General features: G+C 39.9%; 1 protein-coding gene across 1 annotated transcript; it reads left to right on the top strand.

Annotated features, from left to right (window-relative positions):
• The first annotated feature begins 9 nt into the window (after positions 1 to 9).
• On the top strand, positions 10 to 11,832 carry prpf38b (pre-mRNA processing factor 38B). The gene is made up of 6 exons (XM_079820024.1): positions 10 to 425; positions 1,360 to 1,428; positions 1,564 to 1,715; positions 4,695 to 4,755; positions 6,136 to 6,380; positions 10,606 to 11,832. The coding sequence occupies exons 1-6, from the start codon at positions 216 to 218 to the stop codon at positions 11,357 to 11,359; spliced, it is 1,491 nt and encodes a 496-aa protein (XP_079676150.1). The 5' UTR covers positions 10 to 215; the 3' UTR covers positions 11,360 to 11,832.
• The last annotated feature ends 5,716 nt before the right edge of the window (positions 11,833 to 17,548 follow it).

Genomic DNA, 17,548 nt, shown 5'->3' with positions numbered 1-17,548 from the left:
CTTGTCCCCACAACTCAGCGTAACAGAACGCTTCGCGTGCGTCTTCCAATATTACAGGGAATAGCATTCAAAACTATCCAAAATAAAATCTAATGAATTAAGAGACGTCGGTCCGCCTCTCGCGCGCCTCGTCGGACGCGTTGTGGATATATTCGTTAGGGGTAACCGTCGTTTTATTTCGTTTTGTATTTTAATGGCGTTGTGAAGGAACTGCCATGGCGGTTAGTCAGCAGCAACAACAGCAGCAGGCCGTGAGCAAACCGGCCGGCGGGAAGCACGGCAACGTTTTGCCGTTATGGGGCAACGAGAAGACGATGAACCTCAACCCGATGATCCTGACGAACGTCCTATCGTCGCCCTACTTCAAGGTCCAGCTGTACGAGCTCAAGACCTACCACGAGGTGGTTGACGAGATTTACTTCAAGGTGGTGAAACAAACCTGGGCCGATGCGCGTGAAGCCCGCGGTTTTCTTTTCTATGTTTCCCTTTTAAAATTTCAAATCATTGATTATTGGATTGTCTCATTTGTTGTTGTTTTCCTTTTAGTTTTAAATAATTATATGTTTAAATGAACGTGTTTTGCTTTGTTTATTATTTTATGAGCTATAGTAAACCGTATTAGGCCATGCAGGCTAAGTATGCTAACTAGTTCAAATCTAGCTACATAAATGGTTGGTTTACTCAAAGGAATCTTCTGTCATTAACTCAACTACACATTGTTCCAACCATTCACATCGACTTTATTTAGTAGAATACAAAGTGTATATAGACGTATATTATTGACCGCTTCAGTCACCATTTACTTTAATTGTACGGGAAGGCATTAACGTTACACGAAATAGAATAGTGACTGAGAACGCATTTATCCTTCCAGGAAACGACCATGGCAACAGCAGTTTCTACTGTTAAGGACCGTTCACACCAAGAAAAAGAACTAAAAAGATAACTTTATTTGTCTCGACATCAACCGACGATAACGTTTTATGTCGGCTGCCGCTTTAAATTCGCGAGCTTATTGAACTCGAGTAGATTCTGATTGGCTGTCAATGTTATAATTTTCATCAGCTGGGAAGAAAATTGATTTCAATTATATTCTTCTGTCGTCTTTGGTATGCACGCACTTTGTGTTAACCATTATTTATGTTGCAACAATAAACAAAATGAGAGATATTCTAAGATCATCAAGTGTTTGTAAAGTTAATCTGATTATCTTTTATTTTGGATAAACAAGTATGGTTAGGTTGATGTTGAGACTATTTAGAACATCAGTGATTTGAGTTGTACAATATAGTTTTATCCAATTGATTGCCAGGTTTGCATACATTTAAATGGTTAATCTAATTTAAATGTTTTTCTCAGGTCAACCATGTGGAGCCATGGGAAAAAGGCAGCAGGAAGACTGCAGGGCAGACGGGAATGTGCGGAGGGGTAAGTAGAAGTACGTGCCTTGAGACCTCTTCAACTTCATCCTCCCATCCTCTTCGTCACTTTTAAAACAAGGGAGAGATTAGCTTGCACTAAAACATAAGACTAGTTTTAAATCTCTTGATGTTTGTCCTGTAGGTTCGAGGAGTCGGGACGGGTGGGATCGTGTCCACTGCGTTTTGCTTGCTGTATAAGCTGTTCACACTGAAACTAACCCGCAAACAAGTGATGGGTCTCATCACTCACACAGATTCGCCCTATATCAGGGCACTCGGCTTTATGTACATCAGGTATGACTTAGATCCACCTCAGATGTTTAACATTAACTGATGTTTCTTTGTTTCAGTCATTTATTTTCACTTGTCTTTGTCTCCTTCATATTTATATATTTTTAACACTGCCATGGAGGTTCGTATGGGTATACTTAAAAAAACCAAATTCTAACATTGCCTTTGATAAGGAATATGTAGAGCCTACAATATTGTAGAGTCTACAATATGAAGAACCTGAGTCAAAATCTGTTAAGTGGTAATTAAATGTAACAAATCATGTAGTAATGTATTATCTTTTTATCAATCTTTGATAATTGCTTTAAAGGGATAGTTCACCCAAAAATGAGAATTGTCATTTACTCACCCTCAAGTTGTTCCAAACCTGTATGAGTTTCTTTGTTCTGCTGAACACAAAAGATGATATTTAGAAGAAAGTTTGTAACCAAGCAGATAGAGCAAACATTGACTACCATAGTAGGGGAAAAAAATACTATGGTAGTCAATGGTTGCTCTGTCTGCTTTGTTACAAACATTCTTCTAAATATCATCTTGTGTTCAGTAGGGATGGGCATTTCAAGCAAAAATGATATTCGAAGATCGCTGGGAATTATTCGATTTTTATTCGAAAATCGCAACTCCTCCCCCGCATGTACGCATGTATAGGCTACACACATAAACAGAGAGGGAGAGAGACCATTCACACTCTCAATCTGTATGATAACAAACTGTTTAATTCATTAGGGAATAGGCTATATCAACTCAAGCCATATTATTGTAACATGCTGAAACATATGACTGTAATGTGACATCGCCCCAAGTTACCTGATAAATGCCACAAGTCTACAGCGTGCGCGTGAGACGATGTGTTATTCTTCTGTTGTCTCAGGGCGTTTTTACTCTGGCATTTTAGTTCGGAATGGGGCACGGTTAGCATGAAAAATTGCTAATGTGAAAGCTTACCTACAGAGCTTGGTGTGCACTGAGGTACCGAACCGGAGTTCGGTTGCTCTCGGAGCTGAGCCGTGATTCACGTGAATGTGCAAACAACACTCGGGTGTACTTTCTTCCACTTGTTGTGGAAGAAAGTAACCAGCGCATGCGTTTTAGCCGATTACAATGTCATTAGTTCAATAACATACACGTAAGAGATGATAGTGTTGATGATTTAGCTGAGATACGATCGCGAGAGCGAGCCTGCAGTGTATTCGCGCATAGAGTGCAATCAGGGCAGCAAATGAATGGCAATTCACCGTCTCCTCAAAAGAGTCTCTTTGCCGCCTTCAAGCGACACACATACGGTAAACCCAAGTGTCGTTTACTCAGCTGCACATAATAGCACCAAATTAATTGAAAAAAGCCCAATATATTGACCCGCGTTCTGTTTTCTATCACGCCCGTGCACGTTTGTGATGACGTAAGATGAACGCAAACGCACCAGGGTTCAAGTTGAGTGTGAAACCAGACCAACACAGCGGAGGGAACAATCAGACTCGGACCGCAGCAAACGTGTCCAGTATAAAACACCCTGAGAGCTGACTGGCAGCTTTTAGGCGCGTTATTGGCAGCGCCTCTGTTTACATGAACGCGTAAGCACCGACAACATGGGTATTTTTTTTGGACTATAATCGCACATACTATTCGATATTCTATAATTAAATAACTAATCGAATATTCGAAAATCGCGACCCATCCCTAGTGTTCAGCAGAACAAAGAAACTCATACTGGTTTGGAAAAACTTGAGGGTGAGTAAATGACAGAATTTTCATTTTTGGGTGAACTATCCCTTTAATCTTTTAAACAACTGAAAATCGTATTAAACCTAGATTTTATAAAAAAAATCATGTGTCAAGTTTATTATTATATATATTATATGAGCGTATAAGATTAAAATAGGACTACTGCAGGGACTCATCTCAAAATCACCCATTTAACAGTTAATTTATTGCCAGAATTATGAGAAGTCAAGATTAGAAAATTATTGAAAAGATGCGTATTTTGTACATAAAAATATCTGTCAAAACTAACGTTAAATTATGTTCACTAAACCGGCAACGTTTTTCAATTGGATTGTTTATTCTCTCTTATGCAGTGTGAATTTTCACTCAATTCCCTGATCATTCAGATTGTATTTCAGCGAGTGAAGAACAAATTTATACTTGAGTGCGTTGTGTATTATGCACGTTATCGTCTCTGACAGACAGCGTGTTGAAGCCGACATTTTTCTCCCGCTTCTCGGAAAGCGACGTATTAAACACATCCGGAAGTGTGGGTTTCCCAGGAAATGGGTGTACTCACTGGACCTCTGCTTCTCGTAAATACTAACGTGTATTGTGCACGTTATTTTTTGACAGACATCGATGTTGTGATATTCAAATGATGTGGATTTGAAAACAGAAGGAATCGTAAGGTAATTATTTGTTTGAATGACAAGTATACAGTAAAATGATTGACTATGAGTGTTGTCAATGTTTTTAGTTGATATTCCAAGCAACAGTCAGCCCAAGTTTTTGACGGACCTGATAACGTGCGTTAAGGGGTGAACTTTGTTTGATTTTTGGGTAATTATAAAACGTGCTGGAGGCCTTCGAAATGCTTTTGAAAATCTCATACTTATTTTATGGAATTTTTTCATAGCATAAAATTACCTGTTACTCAGAGACTGACATGTTTGGTTTGTCAAAAATGTTACATTCAACTGTCGCAAATTCATTGACTTGTAATGTTTTTGTTATAAGAGACCATAAAAACAACTGTGGATCAAAACCTCTTCTTTCCTGGTAAAAAAAAAAAAAACTTTATTTTTTTTTATTTAAACCCATGAAAATGCAGATCCTGAAAATAATTAATTGTTACCCCTTAGCAGATTTTGACTCCTAAATGAGATGATAATTTAGGTCATGGTACAGTGTTAGTTTGGATGGTGCATATTTTTGGGTTTGACCACAGCACGCCCCAATGAATATACATTGATTTATCATGTCATACATGTATTTCAGGTATACTCAACCTCCTCCTGACTTGATTGACTGGTATGATGAGTTCCTTGACGACGAGGAGGTATGTCACCACGGGTAATGCCTTAATCTCTCTCTTATTTCTAATGTACACTGTTGAAATCCGAAAGCTTTAGGCCAAATGCTGATTGTGATGCACATTGCTGTCCTTCAACCTTTGACCTCATTTGGCTTAATGTTCTCCATAAGATGCGCAGTGACAGCTGCAGTTGTATTTGTGGTGGCAGCACAAATCACAAGCAAACTCTTTGCAAATGGTTCTTTGAGCTACATGTGAAGGTGGTTCCTCTGTGGTTAAATGTGATTTCTGTGATTGCATGCAATATTCTCTTAGCCCAGATTAATGTCAGTCTGTATATGGCAGTATGCCTCAATGATTCATAGAGACATTTATTATTTGATTGTAAATATCAGATATCCATTACTGGGTGCTGACTCATCTCTTATGCACCTGCATACCCACTAATTATACATTTAGTAATATTATCCATTTTAAAAATATCCCAGAAAAAGAGATCTTATTCGCGTTCAGCAAACATTGCTGCCAGGCATGATGGTGGTTATGTGTGTCTCTGGCTGACTGCCCTGTTCTCTCTCCCAGATGGCCCTTGTGATGCGGGTGGATTGGATATAGGGTGTGCTCCACACTCTTGGCTGGCGTTCGTGAGTGCTGTTAGAAAAGCTCACCTACCCACTCCACCCCTTCACACTCACCGGTGCATCATATATGTCAGCTGACCTGCGACCTCCTCAGCATCGCACCTATTTTGAGTCAGTGCATAGTAAGAGACATTGTGGAAGCTAATTATTTTGAAGCTCATGCAGTGATTTGAACTCTTAACATATTAATATAATAATAATTAAATATAATAATTGATACAATAACTATAGCCTATTTTCTTTTTTCAAGTAACAGACAGGCAATGAAATTAGTCCCTGTCAATTCAAAATGGTACAACTTATAATAAAGGTGCAATAAAGTTCTATTATGAAATAGTCCATTTACCATATCAAATGATATGTATTTAAATGTTGGCTTGAGCCCAGCAGGCTAGAAAAGGCCTTTTTATTCTATGTAAGGAGAATCGGCCATTACATGACTGTATTTACTCGTAAATAAGTTATTAATACAATGGCATTGCTTTTGTGTCCATGCTGTTTATTTGCTATTATAAAGTCCAAAATGACAGTCAGTGAAACAAACAAAAGCAGCTAAGTTACTTGGTGCACCTTTAAATACTGAATATTAAGTCAGGTGAGAGCAGAGGTGAAGACTCAGTATTTGGTCATCACAAATAAAGCATTTTATGCAGTTTACAGTGTAATGGCTTTAGGGGTCTAATCATTAGCGTTGTGTTACCATGCGATAAGTGCATGTCCAGGTGTGTTTGTGGTGTTAATGGTTTTACTCTTCCTTGATCAGGAGTTGGACGTCAAGGCTGGAGGAGGCTGTGTAATGTCTGTCGGAGAGATGCTCCGCTCCTTCCTGACCAAGCTGGAATGGTTCTCTACGTTGTTCCCACGAATACCTGTTCCTGTGCAGAAGGCAATCGATCAGCACATGAAGAGCCGACCACGTAAACCCCCGCAAAAAGATGAGCAGGAGGAGGAGGAGTCGACAACGGTGGCAGCTGATTCAGCAAGGCATGGAGATAGGCGCCGTTCTAGGTACAGTTGTGTGTGGGTGGGCTGAGATTATTTGGCTAACCAGAGCAGCCACGATTAGTGTTTGTCGTGTTGTGTTTGATCTAAAGATGCAAGTTTTGTCTAATTCTTTTAAATGATTGCAAACCATTTTTAATGGCATGGTATATATGTTGTTTGTAAACGAGGGCAATTTGTCCCAATAATACCAGTGATTTTGATGGTTGAAATATTAGTGTCTGTCAGTTATTATAACACATATGACAAAAACAATTGTCTTAATTATGTTGCATATTCCTCAAAAGTTCGTGATATCACTAGTTGACAACATAGTAACAGTTACTATATTTTTGGAAATCATAGCTGATTACACAGGTGCACGTGATGCAACGCTGTCAGAGCCGACAGGCTCATGTGTCAGACTCATTTCAGTGCAAAATAATCAGGTCAAAAACGATTTAATATACTGCATATAGCCTAATAGTTTATGTTTATTTATAATTCCTTTAGGCAGACAAAAAGGCTACCAAGTACTGCGCACAGTGCGCAGCTAATTAATTTAAAGTTTTTTTCCTAGCGTCATTTTTAGTCGATTTTTAGTTAAAAATTTCAGGACTTTCAGGACCAAGATTTTCTTTGGTTGATTACAGCCCTAAACGCAAGAATGAATCTGATTTTATTACATTTCAATGTAAACAGCGATTGATAAGGGATAGTGTATTTCTGGTAACAAAGTCTCGCCAAATGAACATAACAGCACTATAAACTCACAGAAGAAACATACTGGGGTATGATATTGTTAATAACACTAGTTGACTAAGGGAGCTTTTCTGCTGAATATTATCACGATTGCAAATGTCACATTTTAATTTTGTGGTTCAATAAACAAGTAGCCTAGTTAATATTAAGTTACTTACATTTTAGACACAAACAGCATTGACTTTTGTTATATTCCACCGCCGAAAATGGTTCCAAAGGAAAGCAACACTCAGCGCAGTGTTTTGTTATTGAATGATTCATCGTTTTGAATGAATCGTTTGAATGAATGACTCAGCAGGTGTTAGGATACTTCCTCTGCAGGACTGGTCCTCCAAGTCACTTCCTTCAGAGGCTAGGCGAGGCTCCTCTTTAGCATTCGGAGAACACGTAAATGGAACAGGCTTGCAAGTGCGCGTCATTAACAGGGTTTTTCCTGCATTTAAATTTTTTTGGCGGCCGCCAAGACAAATTTTTGGCCCGCCAAAGCCTTATTTGATGAGTTATTGTTATTTTATGAGTGTAGAATAGATGACTGTTGCACTGATATGGCCGTGTTAACTGAGTGACAGAGAACGAGCAGAGAACCCCTCCCCCGCGTGACCGCTCTCTCTTTCTGTCGATGTCTTCTCATATTTCACATATTAATCAAAATCAAAAGGTCGGAAGACCGAATCCATGTTGCACGTGCCGCATTCGGATATTTTCTTTTCCTTGAATTCCCACTGGGTGTGAACTGCGCTCAAAAAACATCAACTCTTCTCTGACCAGCTGACATAAACATAAGTTTCAATAAACGGGAAAACATTATTCTGTTATGAAGTGTATTCTGTATTGACAAATCTTTCGCGATGTTCTAACAGACGGGATTCGCACGACGCGTCTGCTAATGTCCGATTCGCCACCTAATGACTCCTTTGAATCGAAACATTTTAGCGACTGGTTAGAACAACTGATCCGTCCAACACTGAACGAACGAATCAGTATATTCATTTACTCAGAACACATCTGATGAGAACACAAGTGTGCTTACCCAATTTAGCAAGAGTGGATAGTAAGAATTAGTTTAATCATCCACAGTCATTCAGCTTATTTATGTTGACAATGTGTAGTGAAATATAATTTAGTGTAGACTGGAGTTAGGTGAGACCAGAACAAAGTTGTTAGCTAGCTGATAATTTTACAAAATTGTATATGGCAGAAAATTAGGCTATTTGTTAATTTTTTTATGCTACATTTTAATATTGATATGATTATACCAAAACAATTATCAGTAAATATTGTAAAAAATGAGGATGAAAAGAAACAAACATCAAGGTAGAGATCATGCATAATATCAGATGTCAAAATAAGAAGCAAAAATTACAAACGGTTTCTTTGCATTTATTTTAAATGTATTGTCAGTATTGCGCTCACAGATCACGTAGGTAGAGTACTTTTTTACTGTGTGTGTGGATGACCATGTCTGTCAGACACCACCGAAGACCCTTTTTGACCCAGGAAAAACCCTGATTAAGTCAGTGAAAAGGTCCGTAAGCCATCAATAACGTAATTCGTATAATATCAATACGGTAGTAATTTGTACTGGCATTTAAACGTTAAACTTTACTTATATTTACTACGGTTATAACAAATGTTTGGTAACGTAAATACTTACACTTGAAAGCATATTGCCCCGTTAACGCTCCGACTCCACCAACGTCCGATATTCTGTATTTTTTTAACAAGATAGCAAAGCTGCGCGCATAGGATTGTGGGTGATTTGAGAGCGCGAAGAGCACAGTCTACTCGTATGCATCCTTTCCAGTATATGGCATATTTTTCGAACGAAGGACTCAGACCTCGGTTGAAGTTCCGAGGATCCTCGACATTGGAACAGTCCTTCGACGGATGTCGATGAAGTAGCATCCTCGAAATTCTGTCTTCCGAGGATCCTTCCTTGACATTGAGAAACGCCTAATGACTCGCTCATTAAGACAGTCCCTTGCTGCCACCTATTGGCGGTTTAGTTTCCTGTTTAAAATATCATTGCATGTGTTCTTATTTGTTATATTCAAACGTTTAAAACGTCATTCTTGCTGGCGCCCTGCCATGAACCCTGCCTCCACAGGAAACAGAACCGAACCGTGGCTCCAAAACAGTGATGTCAACCGAACCGTGGTATTGGTGTATCGTTACACCCCTAACTTTGCGTTCACACCGCCGAAATGGCCGGAAGTCATTCATTTTCAATGGGAGCCGGGTGGCGAGCTCCGGCGAGAGCGGCGCATCTTGGACGATTTGGCCGTCGAGGAGAGTTGAAAACAGATAAAATTTATGGTAATGAGCTATGACGCGGTTCGGCGGCAAACAATGGGTATGTAGAAGTGCTCCGCTTGAGACGATCCCAGAGAACACATTCCTGTAATCTTTGGTTCCGACCACATTGGTTCCCAAGCAAAATAGGAGAGGTTTATCATTGCTGTGGCGGCGGGTTTGATAAGAAGGCGCGCAACACTATTTATAGACAACATTTTCGCACTAGAACGCTTGTTTTTCAGCAGGAATACATTTAATTTGCTCAAAACAACACAGACTTGACCAATTGCATTAATGCTGCACTTCAACCAGGACAGGTATTGTAATATAGGCTGCACACAAATTAATGTTAATGTTAATTAAAGACAGAGGCTAGCAAATATCTCCTATAAACTGCATGTTGACATTAGACTAACGTTAGCACTTAACCTTGAACACAAAAGCCACACCACTCAAATGGCTTTTAATTGGTTTATTTTGTTAGCAAACATGTAACTATAAGTTCTTTCCATCAATCTGCTTTTTTTAAACTTTCACATCTAAATGATTTCATGAACTTATACAGTTATACCCTACCTGTGGTCAGTCAGCACAAATGCCGATCAACACAATTGTTTGCTTTGGCTGCTTTAAATAAAGTAAAAAAAAAGACCAAGCAGTCGATCTACGTCAGAGCGGCAGCGCGTCCAAAAATCTTTCTACAGCGTCGTTGGCAGGGCGGCCAGAGCGAAGTTTGACGCTCTCGCCGGCGGCGGTGTGAACGCAGTTATTGTAACAGTAGAGTTCTGTTCATGAGAAGTTTTGTGGGGCAGTTACTGTGACTGTCATGTGTTTTGTGCTTTTTATATGCAGTTTTTCCTCTATCTGTATTTGGTCATGAATATGCTCCCAGCATCATTTAGAAATATTATAGACTGGTTAATGACTAGTCTTCAATTTAATTTGTTCACAGAATTTAATCTAGTTTACATCACTTTAAACGGTCGCCTAAAATTTTACACATTTTACACACAGTTGATTCTTTTGAAATGCATCAGTTAATTTCTGCTATGAGTTGCACTTGGCTACAGCAGATTCTGTCTTTCATATCTTGTAATGTTAGAATGTAAGAAATACTTGCGTTTACCAAATTACTCTCCTTTTTGACAAGTTGTCTTGTATACGTGTTGTTGAATGATTTGTTTTGTGTGTTTAGGACACCTAGGAAAAGTCAGAGTCCAAGGAAATCCCAAAATCGTTCCCGGAGTGGCAGCCATCACAAAGAAAAACATGGCGCCAGCTTCGACCGTGAACTGGAGAGAGAACGAGATCGTCAGCGCAAAGAAAGGGATGGAAAGGACCGGGATAGAGACAGGGACCGAGAGAGAGACCGGGAGAGAGACCGAGATAGGCGACGTTCAAGAACACCGGACCGGACCACAGAACGCAGACGCAGCCGTAGCAGGGAACGACGTCGGAGTCTCAGTGCCAGCCGGGAGAAGCGGAATGAGAGGAAAGACAGGGATAAGGAGAAGGAGGCAGAGAGCGAGAGAGAGCGTAGTCACAGGAAAGACCGAGAGCATCTTAAAGATCGGGAGAGGTCAAAAGACAAGAGAAGCAAGGGAGAGGGAGAAGAGAGGAGGCACAAGGAAGATAAGGAGGATAGAAAGCACAGGGAAGAAAAGAGGAGCAAGCGCTCGAAGAGCAGAAGCAGAGACCGGAAACACAAATCCGAGCGATCTAGCAAGAAACGCTCTCGCTCAGGCAGCAGGAGCAGGCAGGAAGCAGGGGAAGAGAAGAACAGGAAGCGGGAACACAGCCATAGTAAGGAACGGTCACACAAGCGTAGTCGCAGCAAAGAGCGCTCGCACCGTCGAGAATCCAGCAATGGACGAGAACATGTAAAACCAGATCGCCACAGTCCCGAACCAGGTGAAAGAACAAACAGTGTTCGAGCGGAGTCTCCCTGATCCAAGTCTGTCTCCGTCTCCTCCCCGCTCTCAGATCCCTCTGCACCTTTATTCCGGTCCCTCTCTTACTGCTTCATGCCCTTATCTATAATCCTCTTGTGCGCCACTTGTGTTGAAGTAAACAAATGGAAAAGCCTGGATTAATCGTTTTTTTTTCTTTTTCTCTGCACTATTGTCCGCCACTTGTGTAGATATTAAAAATGTAATTTTCTCTCAGTTGCCCATTACTGATGTCCGGACTGAAAATGGCATTTTAAAATCCTTTTTTTTAAATCCATTTTCTCCCCCGATTTGTTTTCAGGATTCTCACAAATGGCTTTGTACATAGAGCTCAGAGAATGTTTTAAATTTCAACAGAGTGACCACAGAGTTGAGTTTGTGCACAGGCTGCTGAAAGCTGTGCTGACATTGTGCTGTTTGATTCATTGCTCTGTTGCATCTCGTTTTCTAATAAAAATTCTTGTATGAAACCGAATTGCCCAGTTGTGTATTTTTTATGTAATTAAGCAGAGTCTAATGCCGTGTTCCAGGTAACCCGTGTTTTTCCAACCTTCTACCCGTGAAAGTGGACTGGAACGACAGCCAAACCCGTGACTTCCCACCCGTGAACTCGTACTAGATCGACGTACTCCCAGTTACGAGTTTTGACGTCACATAGCCCGCGAAGCAACAATGGCAGCCCCCTAAGGATGCAGTATTTATGAAACAAATATACAAATAACATAAAATAAAAGGTATAACAGCTTTTCTTGCTGTCTGCGCTGTTTTTCTCCTCCGTTTCCCTCAAATAAGCAAGGAGTAAGCACCTTTGGGGATAGAAAGGATTGTAAATGAGCATAAGCCCCGTACGGTCTGCCATGCTTTGTTTACGTCTAGCTACCACACAATTCCTTGCGCTCAGGCAGTTTGGCGTGACTTTGCTTGGAACACTACAAAGTCGTGAGTCTTGGTTTGAAGTTGTAACTTACGGGCTCAAAAACCTGCCTGGAACGCAGCATAACATTTTGGTTCTGCAATTAAACATTTCTGATGAGACAAAAATAGAGCTTTATGGTCTAAACTCCACTCCACACCATCCCAACCGTGAAGCATGGAGGTGGAAACATCATTCTTTGTGGACGCTTTTCTGCAAAGGGGACAGGACGACTGCACAGTATTGAGGGGAGGATGGATGGGGCCATGTATTGCAAGATCTTGGCCAACAACCTCCTACCCTCAGAAAGAGCATTGAAGATGGGTCTTGGCTGGGTCTTCCAGCGTGACAACGACCTGAAACAACTACGACCCGGCAACTACGGAGTGGCTCCTTAAGAAGCATCTCAAGGTGCTGGAGTGGCCTAGCCAGTCAGACCGGAACCCAATAAAAAAATCTTTGGAGGGAGCTGAAAGTCCGTATTGCCCAGCAACAGCCCCGAAACCTGAAGGATCTGGAGAAGGTCTGTATGAAGGAGTGGGCCAAAATCCCTGCTGCAGTGTGTGCAAACCTGGTCAAGAACTACAGGAAACGTATGATCTCTGTAAATTGCAAACAAACGTTTCTGTACTAAATATTAAGTTCTGCTTTTCTGATGTATCAAATACTTATGTCATGCAATAAAATGCAAATGAATTACTTAAAAATCATACAATGTGATTTTCTGGATTTTTTTAGATTCCGTCACTCACAGTTGTAGAGTACCTTTGATAAAAATGACAGACTTCTACATGCTTTGTAAGTGGGCAAACCTGCAAAATCAGCAGTGTATCAAATACTTGTTCTCCCCACTGTGTGTATATATAGTAGTGGCAGGGCCTTCTGAACTTCCGAACTCTAGGAAATCACTTGATTCCTCTAATAGCAGCGCAACTTGGTGGGCATTATCATGGAAATGTCTCTGCGTTAGAAATACAAGGTGTGAGCTTGTGAACCAGTTGAAATGTTTGGGTCTCACGGAATGTGTGTGTTGTATAAATGACGAGCCACAAAAACGAAAGAATCTTTGTCCATTTTTCTGCTTCGTATTCGTTACGTGCCCACCAATAGAAAGGCTGCGTGTTTGCGTAAGCCGCAAAGCATTATGGGTAATATGACCGTTTTGGATTTAAAAACGGCATATTAAGCAAATAAACGTAGCATTTGCATTCGTATTATGTTTCTTATGTCTATATTTGATTGTGCAAGTACAGCAAACGTGTAAAAGTCGCGGGCTAAATTGTATGTTACCGTCAAAGAGAAACGATGTTCTTTGCACGGGGTATAAATACTTGGCCAAACCAGCATTAGTTCTTGTAATGGAGATTATGCTGTTGCACCCGGACCCCATTCATTGATCTCCTTGCCCCGCATACGGAAGATCTGTCTGGCGTTGTCAATGGGTGTCTCTTACTGGCCCACTCCCTTACAAATATACATGTATGTATACATACATGAATATTTTATTTTATTAAATCAACTACATTTTAAATTAACTCATAAATAAATACTGTGTGTTTAGCTTGCTGCCAAAGCAACATTTCTCATTTTAATGCTGGTTAACTTGATGCTCTAAAATAAAGTTTATAAAAGCTATATGGACATATTTAAAAATTATTAAACTATTAAAAATAACAAAAAACAATAACCATTAACCCTTGAGCATTGTTCAAATTGAGGTATGCAAATGACACATTTCTGAGCGTGACTTAAAGAGAGTGACACATTTAATATTTAAAAAATGATTTTATTTACAACACGGAAACACCTGGAACTCAAGGAAGTGTTGTGACGCATGACAAAAAATAAAAGACTGACAGCAGAGGTGTTACACAAAACTGACGGTTCGGTACGTACCTCAGTTTTGAAATCATGGAGTTCGGTACAGCAGTTTTACAAAATTGCTTTTTAGATTTAACAGTTGTTTACTGAAGAAGAAAAAAAGTGTCTGTCCTTGAATTAATTAAATTATATCTAAAAGTGTATTGAAGATATTGCTGTAAACTATATAGGGAGCCCTTACTTGCACATTAATATTAAAGGTTAACAAAATAGAGCCCAAACTATTCAGTTGCTATTTATTTTTAGGTATAATAATCAACACTCAAATAACACATTGTATGCAAACATGTAAACTTCACATAAGGCAGTTTTTGCATTAACTTCTAAATCTAATTATAAAATAGTTTTCTTCTCCAATTTGTTGTTAAAATATAATAATTTATACACAGTGTCTGTCATTTTCATGACAGGTTTATTTAACATGCATGAAATAATCAAGACAACACTAACAGGTTAAGTAAAATGTAATGAATATATAGGCTAATATAGAGCTTGTATTTAGTGAAAGAGTTGATTTCTCTAGTGTATAAAATTCTGTGCACACTGAATGACTGCCTGAGGTAATTATGTGATGCTAACGTTATGGTTTAGTTTACAAGCAGTTATATTGACGTCATTGAAACACTGATTTAGCGATTACACCACATATATACATGACAGTAAGTTGTAATGTATCCTCAGCATACCTTCATTCATGTTTATTCTTTAGTAAGAGATGATCGATCGCGTTCACAGATGATCGCGTTCACGCGCGGCCGCTTGAACTGTGATCATGAAGTGACCAGTCACGCCATATATAGAGCGTCAAAACGGCATTTATCGTTTGAATCTCGTGATAAAATGGACTGAATATTTAATATGTTCGTGTGGGAACTTGGATTGAAGTGTGTTCCGCGCTTCAAACAAGCCGACTGTGAACTGTTAAAGATTCGGTACCGGACCGTTCGGTAACGTTATACGCGCGCACTGAACCCCACCCCCCCCCAAAAAAAGTTTGCAGGTGTGACCTCCATATAAAAGCCAGAAACTAAGCTTCTTTTTGTTGCACAGGCCCATCTAAAGGGTTAATGGTGCCACCTGGTGATCAACAGTAAAAATGACGGCCATCATCTTCCGACTCAACGCGTGCTAATTATAAGCGGGTGATGCATAGCCACCTCTCGTGAAGCAGCCTCTCCAACGTTTCGCGGGACTTGTGAACAAGTCATATTAACTTATTTAAAAATAAAATAAAAAGTAAATTATTATCATTTGACAGTAGCGGAGGAACGCCACCGAATGTAACAAAGTAAAAGTACCGTTTTTTCACAAGAAATTTACTTGAGTAAGAGTAAAAGTACCCATCTTTAAATATACTCTAAAAGTACAAGTTACCCATAAAATTTACTCAAGTAAATGTAACGAAGTAAATGTAATTCATTACTTCTGGGCGCAGGCTGATAGGTCCTTAAAGGTGCAGAAAGCGTATATTCTGAGAGACGCTGTTGAAAGTGGATCGGACCGAGCACTAAAACACACATGTAGCCAATCAGCAGGGAGGGGCGTGTCCACTCATGAGGGGGGAGGTGCCTGTGCGGCATAGCATTTTTGTGAATTTGGGGGTGGCGCTGTCAAAATTGCACCTTTAACTCAATCTGCTTGCAATCACATCATTCTCTTCAGAGCACAGCTGATTGGTTCTTGCTGTATCAGTAGCCAATGAGCTGTCATGCTCAACCTTCAAATACTTTGTTAGCATTTGCTGTAGTTGCAGCGTGTTTTTAGAAACCCTCCATCTTTCCCAGCTCCATCTATTAATTGAAATGGAAAATAATTCGATTATACCTGACATTTTTGGTAACGTTACATGTAAAATGACACATAAAACGTGTGATTTCTAGTAAAATGTTTAGGTCACATTGTTAAACTTTGATTAATCAAGTAGTCTGGCAGGAGAAATATTTTCCCATGTACCCACTTGGCAGTTCTTTGTAACCTGTTTTTTGGGACCCTAATGGTTTCTAGTTAAGAATTTTTGATGTTGCTGAGGTCAACTAATGACCCATGGGGTTCGTTTGGCGGTAATTTTGAATTGATGTCAACGCGAGTGACGAAAAACACAGATTTTCATAACTCCTGAAACACAACATACAAAGACAAATTAACCCACTTGTTAATATAATTCTGACACCAGGAATAAAATGGACATGGTACAATCACTCTATTGGTGAAAAACAGGTAAATAACACATTATAGGCTCATAACGATGTAACTTTTGCTTTATTGTTTTGCAAATGTAGCCACATAAAACTAATGTATTCTGTTATAGCAATTGCAATGTTATTAAATTGATCACTATTAAATGGATCAATGATCATCATCGTTGTTTATCATCAATCTCCACCTCATCATCATCACTGGTGACACCAGCAGCAAACAGGTCAAGGAGAGATGGGGCCAGAATTGGTCCACAAGGCCGGACAGAGTCGGACCTTATAGTTATCGCAAATGTGTTAAACATTTGTTTAGATGGAATTAAACCAAAAATTTACCAAGCAGAGTCGAGCCTTATAGTTATTGCAAATGTGTTATACATTTGTTTATGATGCAAAGCAGGAACCTCAAGTTATAGAATCGAATAAATGTGGACAGAGAAGCCCAGCCTGCCGCCACAGATATCTTCCAGTGGTATTCCACTGAACCAAGCCCATGATGAGGCCATGCCTCTAGTCAAGTCAAGTCAACTTTATTTATATAGCGCTTTTAACAATGCAGATTGTTTCAAAGCAGCTTTACAGTGTTAAACAGGAAAATAATGCAACAGAATTTTATTCAGTCGTATAGCCGTTCTGGAGAAAACGGTGATGTCATCAGCTCATTTCAATTATCATACAGTGACAATGTGGGCTTAGAACAGTAATTAGATCAGTAATTTAGTTTATATGGTTAATTTAGTTTAATAATTAGATTTATTTGGATATTTAGTTGAAACATTTAGTGTCCCCAACTGAGTACGCCAAGCCAGAGGCAACAGTGGCAAGGAAACCAAAACCCTATCAGGTGACCTAATGGAGAAAAATAAATCTTGGGAGAAACCGGGCTCAGTCGGGGTGTCAGTTCTCCTCTGGCCAATTAACAAAGTGGAATGAGCTCTGATGCCAAAGGGGCAGCAGAGACCTTTTGACTTGTAAGCCAGCAAGATAGCATCTACTATCCATCACGATAATCTCTGCATTGTGATCGCGCACCCTCTGGCGCAGCCGCCAAAGCATGCAAACAGCGGTTCCGACTGCCTAGATGCGACGGAACGCCCTAAATAAACTCGAAGAGCCCTGATGGGACAGAGTAGATTTTCGTCTCTTTCATCCTCAGAGCTGATAGCGAAATGACCTGTGCTCTGAGCGGAGTGGAGAGCA

The sequence above is a fragment of the Gobio gobio genome, assembly GCF_949357685.1.
Source record: "Gobio gobio genome assembly, chromosome: 6".
NCBI lineage: Eukaryota > Metazoa > Chordata > Actinopteri > Cypriniformes > Gobionidae > Gobio > Gobio gobio.
The sequence above is the reverse complement of the archived record's forward strand: the minus strand, read 5'-3'. Positions and strand labels throughout refer to the sequence as shown.

Excerpts from the sequence above, each read along its gene's own strand:
- prpf38b (XM_079820024.1), top strand. The coding sequence starts at position 216 with ATGGCGGTTAGTCAGCAGCAACAACAGCAGCAGGCCGTGAGCAAACCG. Across the intron at positions 426-1,359 it reads TTGACGAGATTTACTTCAAG|GTCAACCATGTGGAGCCATG; the intron begins GTGGTGAAACAA and ends TGTTTTTCTCAG. Across the intron at positions 6,381-10,605 it reads GGAGATAGGCGCCGTTCTAG|GACACCTAGGAAAAGTCAGA; the intron begins GTACAGTTGTGT and ends TTGTGTGTTTAG.